Here is a 16,849-nt window from a genome sequence, read left to right as displayed (position 1 = left end):
CGCAATCGACCTCCCATATATCTCGTGTGTCGGCGAGCATCGTACCGTCGTTGGCATCTTCGCGGGTCTCAGGTACCGCGTCTGGCCTGCGCGGAAGTCGCCCAGCTCTCACCACAACATCAAGTGAGATGCGAAGGCCAACGGCGGCCAACACACGATCGTCTCCCAGCGCATCATCTAGCGCATCGTCCGGCGTGCCATCCCGTGCGACATCAAGCCCGGCCGTGTCGGAGGCATCACCACGCTCTACGCCCTCAACACCAATACCCCGTTGTACGCGCTCCCATGCCCGTCGCTTGCCCTTCGACGACGAATGCCCCATCTGTCAAGACGGCAGTCTTCTCTCTCAATACGAAAGCTCAGAGGTGGTGTGGTGTCGATCGAGCTGCGGCAAATCGCTTCACAAGACGTGCTTGGAAGAGTGGCGGCGACAATCCGTCATCTTCACATGCCCGTTTTGTCGCGGTGATTGGGACGAGGGCTCAAATTGCGATGCCTGTGATGTTGTCCATGTGCGTCGAAGAACCATCGAAGGAGATTGTGCTATCTGCTGTGAGGATTTGAAACAAGCCGAGCCGGAGGAGGGCAATGCAGACCTTGTCTGGTGCAGGGATGGTTGTGGCCAGAGCGTTCACCGTGATTGCTTTGATAGTTGGAGAGAGCATTGCGTTGCTGTTGGGTCAGAAGCCTCCTGCGTGAACTGCAGGGCTTCGTGGCGGCGCGAGGGTTGTGGATGCTAATGGCATGTGCGAACGCGTAGGTTCGGTGTTGCCTTCGGAATGGGGTTCCGATCAGAGTAGGCCCTCCGCATATTCACCAGATACCTCGCGCCTACCCCAACCGTATAATTTAGAACTCACATCAAATCTAACGTACCATCTGGGCACTCGCCAACGTCAAGAAGTCAGCGCTTCTGCAGCTCCATGACTAACATCCACGTACCGCGCTGGCGCTGTCATCTCATGCGGGCCAAGTCCCGCGAAGCTAGGCACCAGCCGCCTGCTTCATACCACGCTCGTCGCGACATCATCGTCCGACCACATCAAGCCAGGAAACGACTGGACACCCTGGAGTCTACATCAACGTTTCGTCACCCACTTTGCATGTTCTTATATTAATGCAGTCTGCAATGGCACTCTGTAATACATGCAAGGCCTTGCCCATCCGCAGCATTCTCAAGCTTGCCCGGGGCGATAGCGATGTCAATGACCATTTCCAGCGCTTCCCGGTACCCGGATCCTACCACGGAAATGAAACGTCACCATTCGTCAAATGGCACAACAGCCTGTCCGATCTGCAGAAAAGTGCAACCCAACTGTGCACGTTCTGCCATTCCATCTTCAATCGCCTGAGTAACAGCTACCATTATCACGCAAATTGCAAAGACCTTGACGAGAAATTATGGCTAGAGTTGGGCGTGGGCTCAGCCAGGTTGAGCGTGTACATGGGCGAAAAGATGCCAACAGTACGTCTCAGTGGCAAGTTCTGGTACATGTCAACACCAGATAGTGCCGTCGCAGACTGCTTCAGGGAGCATGAGATCATTTCGGACTCGTTACATCCCTACGTGCTTCAGAAGACGTCAGCATGGGTGAACCAGTGCGACGACCACCATGCGAGCTGCCGACAATCGACGCAAGAAGCGACCTTGCTACCCACACGCCTTCTGGACCTCGGCTCGCTGCCTAAAGCCGCAGACTTCGAAGGCATCCGCGGTGATCCACGGGCTCAACTTGAAGACACATCGCTGAAGCTTGTAGAACCCTCTTCAGGCAGCACAGGCCGGTATATCGCGTTGAGCTATTGTTGGGGAAAAGGGTTGCCTATCACGACCATTTCGAAGAACTTGGAAAAGCATAAAGAGAAGAATGGAATCAAGTACAAGCAGCTACCCTCGACCCTCCGAGACGCCGTCTTCCTTACCAGATATCTGGGCGTTCGATACCTGTGGGCAGATTGTCTCTGCATCATACAAGACGACAAAGCGGATTGGGAGAAGGAGGCGTCTCGAATGGCTGATGTGTACACCAACGCGTGCCTCACAATCGCTGCTACGCGTGCCAGCCACTGTGGGGAGGGCTTTCTGCAAGCACGCAAAGCGAAAGACCGACACGTCGTCAATTTCACGGATCAGAAGGGATCATTCGACCTTTTTGTTTATTATGACGATCTGACGATGTCCCCCGGCTCGATGGAGTCTATTACCGACCAGTCGATCAAGATGCGAAGAGTAAGCTTCAATCCCCCAAGTCAACCTAAGAAAGAATGATCACCCGGGGGCTTACATCAACGTTCGGTCACTTACATTGCATGCTTTCGTGTTGATGTAGTCACTAGACCTCTCCCTTCTGTGCCACACGACTTGAAGCTAACGCTGCTTAGGAAGAGCCTCTCTTAAGCCGAGTCTGGGTCCTCCAGGAACGTGTTCTGGCACGCCGCACGATACATTTCGCGAGCTACCAAATGCAATGGGAGTGCTCAGAGCAAGTCCTTACCGAAGACGGATACATCGAAGACTATAAAGCATGTGAAGAGATCTCGCTGGAACGGATCGCGCAGGGACTCAAGAGCATGAAGGACGCGCCAGTGCTCCGAGACACTCAACGATCCCAGAACGCAGAGGTCACTTGGAGGTTCAACCCGGCATGGCGCGTATGGTCGCGCTTGATCGAAGAGTACACGTCTCGCAACATGACCTTTCAAACCGACAAACTACCCGCACTTTCTGGAGTCATCTCGGCGCTACAGAACCTCACTGGCGACGTCTGCCTCGCCGGTATCTGGAAAAGCTGGTTCCTTCAAGGCTTACTCTGGCGCCTGCAGATACCCGACTGGGACGAATACGTCTTCTTTCCCAAGACGCCACAGCGAACGGACTCTTGGAGAGCTCCGTCATGGTCATTTGCGTCTGTTGAAGGCGTCGTAGTCTACCATGCGCTTGACCACGATCCTGGCCGAGAGACATGCGCGGAACTGCTCGAATGCGACGTTCGCCCCAAGGGAGTCAATCCACTCGGAGAATTAACCACGGGATACGCGAAGATCAAGGCACCGGTTGCTGCAGTGTTTGACGTGTCGCCCGAGCTTTCAGAGACTGGAAGAGGATGCAAAGTCCGCATGACAAATGACATTATTGCAGAAGGCAGTGTATGGTTCGACGTCGAAGTGCACGACTCTTGTCAAGTGCTTATGATTACGCCTCATACGGGCATTGCTATCGTACCAGTCGATAAAGTGACCTACACAAGAGTCGGAGTGGTCACGGTATTCAATATTTATGACCCCACGAACAAAGCTTCCAGGCGCGACGACACGGCTTTCATGAACCGCGACAAGTCGATTTCGTCGTCTTACTACCCAAGTGCGGAAACCATCACCCTGTTGTAAGGCTTCCTTCAGTACGACGGACAGCGATGCTTTCTTCTGGTGCAGACGCGACGCGACTACTATGCCAACAATTCCGCAACTTACGACGATAAGGTCGGCCACTGTAGACGCAGCTTGTCAACAGTACGAAAAAGCGATTCCGAAAGGCCATGGTATTAGCTATATGCGATGTGTACCTCGCACCTCAACACTCAGGTGGGTGGGGCGTGTGCGCATATGCAGTCAGCCGCTACGATCCGATCATACGGGCCGCGGTCAGGGTGCATGCCAAATCGATGCGAACGACCAGTGTGACAGTGGCCAGCCAGCCCATCGGTCTCTTTTAACAGCCTGTTATCACATCCATCGCCCTTCCTTGTCCGCGGCTTTCGCCGGTACTACGACGTTGTGTAGGAGGGTCGGCCGGTCAGGTACGCTGAGACAAAAGACGGGATGTGTATCGCGGAGGGCAGTAATCTGTCGGTAGATGAAGCATCGCGTGAGATGACGTGTAGGCTCTCCGTCGCATGTGGTTTGCGCTTCGGAGGTGATTGTTCTTGATTCGTGACTACGCAGTCAGCAAAGAGTCAAACCGTACGAGCGACAATATTGAGCTGGCACGACGCATCAACCTCACGCGCGGGTAGCGGATGCCGTCTCTTCGATGGTGCACTGGGAATTCCACATCTTCTCCTGCGGCCTGGGTCGAATGACGTCCATGCTGGCAAGGAGACCCAAAAGGCTGTGCGGTGAAGAGACTGGCTGTCGTGTCGAGATTATGCGTGAGGCAACCGCAAGATTCCTATCGCCTTGGCACAAGCCGATGAACCGGACTGGAGTGTGATTGTGGGGGCCGTTGTAGCGCCTTGGGTGTGGGTGACAGTTCGGCAAGCATGGTGACTTGTTTGGGCTGAGGGAGACGCGATCGCGGACCGGCCAATGACGCGTCGGATTTACGTATCGCCGCGTCGCGCCTTCTGCGCCGAGGCACACGCCGCCTTCGTCCTCAACACCTCATCGCCAGCACCCCATATTGCCACTGCTCAAGGAGAACGACGATCGATTATCCATAATAACTGCTGGTACTTTCACGAAACAATGCTACGATCGAGCGTTCAGGCGCGTGACGTCTGCGTCCTTACGTTGCGCAGTCGGGAAAGCGACCCAGGCTTGGGCTCCTACAATACCGCATGACGGATGGTTCACTCAGTACAATCGACATCGGATACAAAGCCCGCTGCGTACTTCGCTACCTCGAGAAGCCAGCTTGTCTGCAAGAATGTCTCGATACAAAGTTCGGCTCGGAACGACGTCCATTCTCTTCTAGGTTTCACCCGGTCTGAAGTCCATCAAAGCGGGTATCAAGGGCGTGCAGGGCATCGCGCACGTTGCAGCCAACGCCAATCCCCCTCCCAAGCTTTCTGAGAGCTATGGGCTCAGACAACGTCGCATGCGTCCCGTAAATTGCAGCCGCGTCATTGCGCTTATGTTCAGGCTCGACCGTGAGTAGCGATACACGCCGTACACTCGATACGGACCACCGACCATGATCCATGACAGACCCACGTGTCGCGGCAGTGCTGGTGCTGGGTCGGTGGAAGGTGAACGGATCTTCCCGAGCCCATGTTCGGATTTCGATGGCGCTAAACTAAAACGCCGGTTAGTCAGCGTATCCGTATTCAACGCTTCAAGACCCTCTCGCCGCTATCCGTATTCCCGCCTCCACGTATTTCTTTTCATCGTCCTTTCGCCAATTACGTCGCATACGCCAAAGTCCGCGATGGCTCCGCGTAAGGTTCTGAGAAGATCGCATCGCAAATCTAGGAACGGTTGTCAAGAGTGCAAGAGACGCCACATCAAGGTACGCGACGGCATCATGAGCGCGGGTACCTGCATCTGCTCGCGTAGCATTAGGGAATAAAGCATACTGATCGTTCTAGTGCGATGAGGCGCAGCCCACGTGCGAGAATTGCGCGCGAGATGATCGTACATGCACGTACTCGAGGCCACCAGACCCATCTCAACGCGCGGTATCCAGCCAATCGCCATACGCGGTTCCCGAGACCACATCAGGATCTTACTTCGGTACTCCAACGTTGCATGGCGTGCCGAGTACGATGGAACACAGCAGTACGGTGTCACCAGCCGTAACGTCTTCCGTGGACCTGTCTTTCCTCTCTCCGGCGGCGTCGTCACCGCATGGCTCGGACCTCTCTTTTAGCTTGCGACATATGCAGTTGCTCAGCCACTTCATCTACGAGACTTTGCCAAGCCTCGCAGAAACAGGGTCCATAGACGACACGCAAGCACGTGCTCTTATGCCAGCGATTCTGTCAGAGCAATATTCCATGTACCAAGTCCTGGCCCTCTCCGCCATGCATATGAGCTACCAACACCCCGAAGAGGCAGACAAACATCTCGAAGAGGCTAGAGCTCTCCAAACCCAGGCGTTATGCACCTTCAATAGTGCACATATCGAAGTCACGCCAGATAACCTTGTGTCTATCATGTCATTCTCCACCATGACTGGCTTGCACGCCCTCTCAGAAGTCGCTGGGAATGCCAATGTGGGACCGGGTGGAGTCTTGGATGGATTTGTCACGTACATGAACTTGCATCGAGGAGTTCGAGCCATTATATCGCAATCCTGGGGATTCTTGAACCAGACCAGCGTTGCTCCTCTTTTCGAGCGAAGCACGAGTGCCATTCATCATGCCATATGTTCGAACGGGCAAACAGCAGTAGCAGTAGCGGAGCGCCTGTCAAACTTACTGGACCATGCGGACATGAGCGAGGAATCTCGACAGACTTGCAGTGTGGCTGCATCTGAGCTGACAGTCGTATACCAGACAGAGCCAGACGTGGAAAAGCCGTCAGATCAGCCGCCTGGAAATGGCTTACTCTGGGTGTTTCCAATCAATCTCTCGAGCGAGTTTACGGCACTCTTGTCTATGCGCAAACCGGAAGCGCTCATTATCCTGGCCCACTACGCGGTTCTTTTGCATCGTAGACGCCGGGTGTGGCTGGTCGGCAACGTCGGCAGGGTACTAATCGAGGAGATTTCGAGATTCTTGGGCAGCTTCTGGAAAACTTGGCTCGACTGGCCGAACGAGGTACTTTTGCAACCCTAGCGCGATACGTAGCCAACCAGCGAATACGTCGTATACCATGACTCGTATTCGTCCCCATCCACGCATCGACCACCGAGCGGACTCGCCTGTCGTACCAGAGTACCTACAGTAGGCATCTCGGCGAGAGCTGTTGTATCATGTCGCTACTTATATGATCAATGTCGCGATCGTTCCAACTCATCATCCGACCACAGTCTCTCGTTCCACAATACAACACGATGCAGAACCTCACCGTCCCGTTCTCTGCCTGCAATGCCAGCTCTATCCCGTACCCCGTCGTCTTTGGCGCCAATGTCACGGGTCTCACCGCTGCGCTCATCCAAAACTACACGGGAGCTTTTGACACGTCCACCAACAAGCCTTCTCCCGCCGCGCTCGGCCTCGACTTCTGCAACGTGACCGTAACGTACACCCACGAAGGCCAGAACGACAACATCAATGTCGAGACGTGGCTCCCAATCGACAGCTGGAACGAACGACTGCAGGCCGTCGGAGGCGGAGGCTGGGTTGCTGGCCGGTTCACTATATCCTACGTTTTCATGGACGAAGCCTTAGGCGAGGGCTATGTGGCTTCAACAACAGACGCCGGCCTGGGCTCGTCACCTCTCCCTGATCCGTGGGCGCTGAACAGCCCTGGCAATGTCAATCTGTATGCGCTACAGAACCTCGCCTCCAAGTCTCTCCACGACCAGTCTTTCATCGCCAAAGACGTCGCCAATTCCTTCTACGGACAAGCTCCGAAGTATTCCTACTGGAACGGATGTTCTCAAGGTGGTCGCCAGGGGTTCATGCTCGCTCAGCGCTACCCTGAGGCGTACGACGGCATCAATGCAGGAGCGGCTGCGATCAACTGGAATGAGTTGTTCTTCAACGCTGCATGGGCGCAGGTCATGATGTCAATGACAAACCAATTCCCGACGAAGTGTGAGCTTGACGCCATCACCTCGGCTGCTGTCGCCGCTTGCGACCCTCTCGACGGCGTTGTCGACGGTCTCGTTTCCGACCCGGACACGTGCTTCTTCGACCCATTCACAATGGTTGGCAGCGTTCGCAACTGTACATCGACTGGAAAGGCGTTTACCATCAGCGAAGGAGCCGCAGTCGTCGCGAACCTTACGTGGGAAGGCCCCAGGGGACCTGACGGCGAGTTCCTCTGGTACGGCGTTGATTATGCAAGCGATCTCACCGGCAACGATGGCTTGGACGGTACTCCTTTCCAGGTCGCCCTTGCATCTACCAAGTGCGATGCGAATGGTACATGCACCGGAGCTCCTGCGCTCCTAGGTGAATCATGGTTGAAGTTCTTCGTCAAGAAAGACCCCGAGTGGAACTACACGCAGATCAGCTCGCTAGAGGAGTACACGCGTCTTTTCAAGTCGTCACTTCAGGAGTGGTCATCCATCATCGAGACGGCGGACGCAGACCTTTCGGAGTACCGCAAGGCTGGTGGCAAGCTCATGACATTCCACGGCTTGGTAAGTTTCTCTCCTTGGTGCTTGTCGCGTGCGACACGCTTGCCTACTCATCCGCTGCGCCTTTTCTCTTGAATCCCGACTAACTTGGTCCTTAGGCCGACGGTATCATCCCACACAAGGCGACCGACAACTACTACAACCGCGTGAAGGACCTTGACGCCAACGTCGACGACTTCTTCCGCTACTACCAAGTCCCTGGCCTCGGACATTGCAACGGTGGCGCTGCCGGCGGCAAGCCTCCTGCCACGTTCCATGCGCTCGTCGACTGGGTCGAGAAGGACGTCGTGCCGGAGACCTTGCCCGTGAGCTTCAACGATACGAAGGGAACCCAGTTCGACAGGTTCCTGTGCCCGTACCCGCAGAAGATACGCCTTATCTCGAAGGACAGCGATGCGACAAAGCCGGAATCGTACAAGTGTGCTGTTTGAGCTTGCGACGGTGCGACAGTAGTGACAGCGCGAGGGCTGCGACGATTTGTATATAGAAGCAGTTTTGTTGTTTGTTTTAGCGATTCGCTCGCGAGATAGATAGAGGTGGTGTTCGCGTTCGATGTTGTAATAATTCAAAACCTTTGCCTTTCTGCACGATGTGTTTGCGCAAGCTCTTCGCACACGTTTGCCGCGCGAGTTCTTTGAATAAGCTCTTTGCAGAAGTTTTAACGTGATCAAATAGTAAGTCACGGCAGCTCTTTTCTGTTCTGTGTCTAGATGCGCATGAAACGTACTCTAGTGCACTAACCTAATCGTTTGTCGGTACTATTAGTACGCGCGGCCTAAGAGGTAGGTATTCTCGGCATTCTCGGAATCTTTGTCGTTAAGTGTCTAATAGACACCCGTGTGTGGAAAGTAGATCAAGACGTGACCAATGCTCGCGTCAACATCTACGAGGTAAATCTCGTTTGTCCAGCGATCACGACCCGGGATATTCTCCAATCTTTGCAGCAGAACCTCTGGGAGATGGTATATCTAATAAGTAGGACTAAAGTGTAAGGTGACAGATGGACTTGTATATAGGCTGAGGTAGTCGGCTTTAAAAAGATGTGCTTGCAGGGATGGAGGAACCCTGCCTCACCTTGTTTTCAGTCGAGGAAGCGCATCTTTGGCTGCTTTCGCGCCCTTGACCTTTTTAGCCATCGCAATTGAAACAGTTCGGGGGGCACTATTCGTAGGATCTTGGGAAAATCGGGGGGGTAATCGTTGGACTGGCGCTGGAGTTAAAGACAAAGAGCCTTTATCCTAAACGCAGGATCGTTCTGGAGACATCTCGTGTTGGGTACGTGCATGAGTATTCGTGAACGGCATCCCATCCAACTATTGGGGCGTTGTTCATGGAGGACCTCTGCATATGCGCAAACACGACACCCTGCATACTAAGCCGCTTAGCCGCTTGACCCCGCACATGAATCCTCAGCCTGATCAGAAATCCTGTTCTTAGACCGTAATCGTCCTGATAAGTGCCTGTGAAGAGTGAGCCTTGGTATATGTGGGGCGCAGTTTGAACTTGTCGCACTCCGCGTCAGTTTATGCATGCACTTCCAAGGAATCAACTCGCAGATGCAGCCACAACGCGTGATGTGTCACTTTACTATTGGCTCCAAAATAGTATAGGGCCTCCACAAAACACTGACTTCGTTCCGATACATTTCTTATAAGTTGAACTTAGCAATCGTTGGCACTTCCCACGTAGCCACAACCTTGAGCTAAACATTCACCACAGGCTTAGACAGGACTCGCAATGAGCCTTTGTGTATTGTGCAATCGCACCTTCGCCAGCGAGCAGGCCCTCAAACAACATAAAGAGGACTCACCAAAGCATGGACACTTTGACTGCGAGGCATGCAATCGCTCTTTTAGTAGCCAGAATGCATTGACTCAGCACCAAAACGACGCCCCAGTTCACCAAAGATCCAGAAGGGACTCAGTCACTACGTCAGTCACGCCTGTTCCTTTCACCCAACACGTCCCTTTGACGTTCTCAACACCTTCCGATGTCCCTTCGGCAACACACAATGGCCAGCGCAGCGGCCACACCGCGACGGAAAACAGTTCACACTCAAATCCGACATTCGACTTGGACTTCATCCCACTTGAGGATACTTTGCAGGCCCTCACTATATCGGATGTTAATATGACTATCGCACGACCAAATGTTGGTCGACCACGGATCCCTAAACTACAAAAGGAGACGAGGACTTCCTTCATGTTTCCCGAACTACACCAACGCATTGCGGAAGCTGTCGCGCCCGCCATAACTTCGACGTGGTTCAATCTCAACACAGAGGCCCATCCTAAGAAAAAGTCGGACACGAATATTATAGGAGCATTTACATGCGTCAACAAGAGTTGCGGCAAAAACGAATGGAGTAGTGGACTCGTAGCGATCTGGATTAGAGGATATCCTCGTAACGGATACAACGCTATTGTGTACAACCAGAGTTGCAGATCTTGCGGCTGGCTAGGGAGCCTAAAGTTGGATGAGGAATCGTACATAGAGCGGGTTGCGTACAGACTCAATCTATGGGCAGGAGTGAGGATTGAGCAGGCAACTTTCAGTTCCAAGTTACTTCGAGGCCCACATGAGAGCGAGCACTGCGAGGGTTGTAAGGCGGGACATTGTGGACGGGCGAACGACCTCTAATAGTAACACGTATCACCATCGTAGCGACATGTAAACATGAGGCGAGGCGAAATCTCGTCACATCGGTAGTAACCAGAGCTAATATATGTACGAGCAATGGATTGGTCGTTAACCCTGCCCTCGTCACACAAGCCCCACCTGCATGTATAGCAATCGCCCGATCCTGTCGATCATGTTCGTACAAATGCACTCAGCATCTCGAACTTGGACGGTCGATTAGACTAGATTTAGCAACATTGCTTTCGTCCTACACTTCAGCGGAGCAACGAACACCTCGAGCAATTCTCACACCATGCCTACATCCATCCTTGGCCTAGTTGGAGGCACACTAGTAGTATATATAGTTGCCCGTCTAGTTCGGCGGGCGAAGCTGCCCCCAGGCCACTGTGGCCTGCCACTGCTCGGGAACCTTCACCAAGCACCGAAAGGTGCTTCTTGGTTGACCTTCACCAAGTGGATCAAGCAGTACGGGAACATTGTTTTGGTCAACCTTGGAGGCACCATTATCATAGTTGGTGATTATGAAGCGGTCAAAGAACAACTCGACAAGCGAAGGAACATCTATAGTACCAGGCCGCGTCTCGTAGGAAATTGCCATGACGTATCAGGAAGACCCACTAACTGATGCGTATAGGTTATGGGGCACGAGTTAGTGTGCAGCAGCAATCGATCGTCTTTAAACCTTTTGGTAATGAGTTTCTTCTACACCAGAAGCTTCAAGCGCCGGTGTTGAGCCCGCGGGCAACGGCTTGCTACACACCTATCCAAAACGTGGAGAGTTAGCAACTACTTAAGAGCCTTCTGGAGTCATCCGGAAGCATCGCGCATTGCGTCGAAGTATTTGCAACGAGCTTGGCTTACTTAATGGCCTTCGGGATGCGTATCCATACAGGAAAGGTTAGGGGAGTGGAACGAACTCGCGGATGCATGAAGGACTTCCACGTTGCCGGCTAACTGGGAGTTTGCATCTTGGATGCGCTGCCGTGGCTCAATTACCTGCCCGCAGCTATTGCGCCTGGGAAGCGCCAGGCTGCAAAGTGGTTCTATGAGTTCGACGACCTGCACGTCCAGAGCTACAACGAGGGGTTCGGACGCTAGGGATGGAACTTGGCGAAAGACTTTGAAAGAGCTATTGAAGCCTAGAGCATGAGCAGCAGGTCGCCCGGGATGTTGGTATACTCGCCGATACCGAGGTTGAAACTATAAGCGCTACTGTTATGATCTTTGTCCTCGCATGCGTCGCGCATCCTAAATAGCTGGCGAAGGCGCAGATGGAGCTCGACAAAGTTGTGGGAAGCGAGCGACTGCCCGAGTTTGGAGACCTGAAGGACTTGCCGTACATCCACGCCGTAGTAGAAGAGGTTTTCCGCTAGCGTTATTCACAACAAGCCGGCATTCCGCACGCCGTAACCTACGAGGATTACTATTATAGCTACCTTATCTCTAAGAGATGTGTTGTTATCCTACTCTTTTCCGCAATGCGTTACAACAAGAACCTACCTCTAAGCAACTGCCTAGAATTCTACTGCGATTTAAAATTAGCGTAGGTTCTACTCTCTGTTAGTTGCGTTAGCGTAGGTTTTACACCTCTATTCTCGCCTCTCTTTTTCTCTCTATAATAATCTTCTTACCTCTTCTACTTTCTCTATTACTTCTCTACTATCTCTCTACTACTTCTTTACTACTATAATACGCGCTATAACACTCTCTACACTTTCTACTATAATATTAATACCTATTATTTATCTAACTCTATTAGATTTATAACTTTTACTATTAAATTCTATAAAATTTAGTCTTACTATAGTTAGAAATCTAAATAGAGTCTATTTAGGTTAAATAGTCTATGCGCGGATCTCTGCATTTAACTCTATTTAAGATATACTTAAATAGAGTATTTTTAGTAGAAAGTTTTAGGTCTAGTAGACCTAGAAGTGTCTACTACTAGATTTACTTACTATTATTATACTTGCAGGTTTTATAGACCTACTTATATTACTAAAAAATACCTCTTACTATATAGTACTTATAGGTCTATAAGACCTGTTTATATAGTAGAAGACGTATTTCTACTTATATTTATAGGTCTAGTAGATCTATTTCTTACTCTTAGCATGTATACCTATAGTAGCTATTCTTATTGTAGCTTATATAGTTACTAATTATTAATTATTTTACTTAAGAATAAGATACTCTAACTATCTAGTATCTCTATCTACCTAGTATTACTAAGTACTGTTAAGAAGTAAGAGTTTAAATCTCTACACTAATACTTATTTATTCTACTTTATAAAGCTACTAATTAGCTATATACTATCTATAAGACCTTTTCTACTCTATACTTTATATACTAATCTCTTTATAGTAATTATATCTTCTAGCTATATTAGAGTCTAGTTTAGGTACCTGCCTTAAGCTATATAATAATAGCTACCTTATTATCTCTCTAATTACTGTATATATTCTTAATTCTTCTCTTTTCTCTCTTCTCTCTATCTATATATACTTTACTAACTATACGTGTTCTAGCTTATTACTATATATAGTAAGCTGCCTACTATCTACAAAGCTAATAATATAGTGTAAGGCAGTAATATTATAATTAATAACTATAATAAGCGCGAGTACGTACTATATCTTAATAATATTAGTTTGCTTTGTAGTACGCTAGATATATAGTTTAACTCTAAGATTCTATATAAAATTCTTACGTAGGTTCTACCTTATCTATTATTTTCTAAACTAATATATTCTAAGGTATAAAGCTAGATTTTAGAAAGACTATTATAAAGAGAGTAGAACTCTCTTAGAAGGCTGTAGTAATAAGTTCTGCGTAGATTGTTTTAAGTTTCTAACGTACTATTAGTTTACTAACTCTAGTAGCTAGTCTAAGCAGACTGTGCCTAAGTACTTATCTAGTAAGATTATAGAGGCTATATCTTAATTAACGCTAAGAAATAATATAGTTTACCTCTAAGAAGAGAAGTAGATTAGCGTATATAAAAAAGAGTTATAGTATCTAGTAGCTATAAAATTAAGGTAGAAGAATAGAGTTCTTTTTTTTAACTATTTAGTTTTTTTATAAAGTCTCTACTATACTAAAACCTAAGGTACTAAATACTGCAAGAATAGAAGAATTAACTAGTAGAGCTAACTATAATACTACTTTCTCTAGTAACACCTTAAGTGCAGTCTTGTTTTTCTAGTCTAACTTTTAGAATTATTATACACGATTTATACTTTTAACTATATTTAACTAGTAGGTAGAATAACGTCTAAAGCTATTTATTCTAGTAATATTTATTAGAGACGCCTAACTAATATAAGGCGACGGATTATGCACAATCCGCGCTCGATTTGGTATAGCGTAGATATTCGCTAACTAAGAAAGAAAATCTAGAGGGCATAATCCGTGCGCATAATCCGCGGGCTTTAATAGTATCGCAATGTACTAAAACTTACCTAGAAGATGCAAGATAATACTGTAAATCTAGTGCATTCTTCAGAATACCTGCAGCTAGCACTGTTGTTAAGATATTTATGCGTAAACTTTAGCTAGAGAGACTTAACGTTCCTCGCTAAAGTCAGAGCTTATAACCTCTAACTACCGTGTTTGTGCGTACAATGAGCTAGTTCGCTAGATAAGCCACCCTACTAACATTAGACGATCGCACAAATAAGGCTGTAGAACCACCTATAATAGCTATTATCACGAGATTTTATAAGGTTGTAGTAGTTATATCATTACGATAAAGTTACGCTACTTATATTTACTCAGTAACTTAGTTGTACGCCCGTAGCGGGTCGTCTAAGTCAGAACGGCTAGTGCAGGCACCTCACCTTGTACATAAGATAGGTTAACAACGCTACGCTTCTATCGCTTCTGCTTTTAAGTAGAGCTTTGTAAGGCCTTACGCTTACTGTTTTAGAGCTGTTGTATAGCTTTTTAAGAGTCGCGAGCTGCTTTTTTAGCTTTCTTTTTAGCCTCTTTCGCAGCTCTCTTCTTCTCTCTTACCTTCTTAAGTCTCTCTTTCTTAACACGCTTTTCTTTAGCTACCTAAAGCTTATAGAGTCTTGCCTGCTCCTTAAGGTATGCTCTCTCAGCTTTCTGTACTTGTTCAAGTTGTTGTTAGTGTTGTCGAGCTGCCTTATCGTCCCGAGCCTAACAGACCTTACGAGGAGACTAGAAGACAGCGCTACCGTAATACTCATAAGGCTTGTTAAGTTGTAGAGTGTAGGACTTCTTCTCCTGTCTCTTTCTAACGTTTAAAGCAGCTCTTAGGCCCCTTAACTCGCTCTTAAGAATACATGCCTAGGCTAAGATATAGTGTAAACTTCGGCTAAGCTTTTTAACGTCCTTATCGCTTTAATCTTTCACTGCACAACGTATAAGACTCTCTAATTTAACCTAATCCTTACCGCTAAGTATAGAAGTAGAGCTCTTATCTAAACTAGAGTCCCCCTAACTAAACTAGCTAAGTATAACTTCAGGATTAGGTAGGTAGATCCCTATCACTTCAAACGCCCTCTTAATAGCTTAAGGCTTAAAGGCAGCCGTCTAAGACCTCTAGAAGAGCAGAAAGAAGTCTCCTTTTGTTACTAGAAGGATGCCTTGGCTATCCTGAAGGTAGTTCAAAAGCTCTATTAAGTAGAAAGTCGAAAGAGGTTTAAATAACGCTATATCTAGAGGTTAAAGCGTGTAGGTTGAACGAGGGGAAAATATAGCTAATAGGATCTTGTTGTCGTTGCAATAATTAATAAAGTCTATAGTAAGATAGAATCTATAGCTGTTAAGGAGAAGTAATCAGTACCTAGAGCGAGCGTGCCGTCTAGTCTCCCTGTTAAACACCTCCTTTAACTAGATAAGCCCTTATCGTTGTTAGTCCAGCCCGAAGAAGACGAGGAGAGAAAGACGGAGTGCTTTAATAGATTAATTGCCTTAGCCTATAAGGATTATAGGGCTCCCGCGGTCGACTAGAAGATAAGAGATAGCGACAACGCTATACTGTCCGAGCAAATACAGGCTAGAACTGTTACCTATTAAGTATTGCTATCCTAGAGGGCTGAATTAACCCCTTTTCGATCATATATTGCCCTGTCGAAGGCCCGTTTTGAACGCCTAAGCGTACTAATTTAGAAGCCCTTCTCGTCTATATTAAAGATATTAGAGGGCTCTACATTGTGATCCTTTATCTTATCGTGTAACAGCTTAAAGTACAACCTATACTTTGCTTCTGAGTCTGCCTTATAACGTTTGCGGTTTATCCTAGTATTCTAACGCGTAACAAGACGTCTCTACCAGCTAAGGAGAACGCAAATCAACGTATTATAAGCCTCGTAGGTAGTAAACGTCTCTTAGTAAGCGTTGTAATGTATCTTATAAGCTTCGTCTCGTGTTGTAGATATAGGGAGAGGCGTTTGAGCCTATATAGCCGCGTTTGACCTCGGTGTCTTCGAGCGAGCGTCGTCTAGTCTATATTATATCTTTTTGCAACTTCGCGATAGCTAAAAGATGCGCCTTGCCACGCGATTTAATATCTTTAATTGCTTTCTCGATTAGGTCTATAGTCGTAGAGTTATGACGCGTTTTGTATAGAGTAGTAGTGTTAGTAGAGTAGCTTATTTAGCGAACTAGCTTATCGTACGCACAGATACAGCACTGTTACAATGTTCAGGCCGGTCGACACAAAAGAGGTAGAAAAGAAAGAGAGAGAATTAGATCTCAAAGTCATGCTATCTACCGCAAGGTACTACTACCTGTAAGTTCTTAAAGCCTCTACTCCGCCTCCGCCTAAAGCTCTTAAATAAGGGAATTATACACAAAACGCCAGCGCGGAACTAGGCTCTCGCACTCGCCCGCGATGTATCTATCCCACTTATTAACCTGCTTAAGACTAGAAAGACACCAAACTACGCTACTACTACTAACAGCTTAGAATAAGATAAATGCGCGTTAAGAGCGATTATAGAGAACCTTGTTGCCGTAGACGCGATAGATGTAAGCCTAGATGCAATCGCTATTCTTCGACTTGCTAACAAGCATGCCTTTCTTATTGTTGTAGACGATAGAGTAGGTGCGCGCAGAATTAGCGAAGATAAACTTACTAGAGGTGCAGTCGTAGTTGTCAGGAAGCGTAGTATCAGGCAGGGAAGAGAGGGTTAGGGTTTAGGGGTTAGGGTTTAGGGTTAGGGTTAGGGTTAGGGTTAGGGTTAGGGTTAGGGTTAGGGTTAGGGTTAGGG

The 16,849-nt window shown here is 48.6% G+C and overlaps 2 protein-coding genes across 2 annotated transcripts; both read left to right on the top strand.

The window, feature by feature from the left end:
* Nucleotides 1-1,129: 1,129 nt before the first annotated feature.
* Nucleotides 1,130-3,387, top strand: J4E90_010165 (uncharacterized protein; the record flags this gene model as incomplete). The annotated part of the gene is made up of 2 exons (XM_051439680.1): nt 1,130-2,230; nt 2,383-3,387. The coding sequence occupies 2 exons, from the start codon at nt 1,130-1,132 to the stop codon at nt 3,385-3,387; spliced, it is 2,106 nt and encodes a 701-aa protein (XP_051286334.1).
* Nucleotides 3,388-6,715: 3,328 nt separating this feature from the next.
* On the top strand, nt 6,716-8,400 carry J4E90_010164 (uncharacterized protein; the record flags this gene model as incomplete). Its single annotated transcript, XM_051439679.1, has 2 exons — nt 6,716-7,972; nt 8,068-8,400. The coding sequence occupies 2 exons, from the start codon at nt 6,716-6,718 to the stop codon at nt 8,398-8,400; spliced, it is 1,590 nt and encodes a 529-aa protein (XP_051286333.1).
* Between the last annotated feature and the right edge of the window lie 8,449 nt (nt 8,401-16,849).

This window comes from Alternaria incomplexa (genome assembly GCF_024043165.1).
Source record: "Alternaria incomplexa strain BMP 0042 chromosome Unknown scaffold_20, whole genome shotgun sequence".
Taxonomy (NCBI): Eukaryota; Fungi; Ascomycota; class Dothideomycetes; order Pleosporales; family Pleosporaceae; genus Alternaria; species Alternaria incomplexa.
The sequence above is the reverse complement of the archived record's forward strand: the minus strand, read 5'-3'. Positions and strand labels throughout refer to the sequence as shown.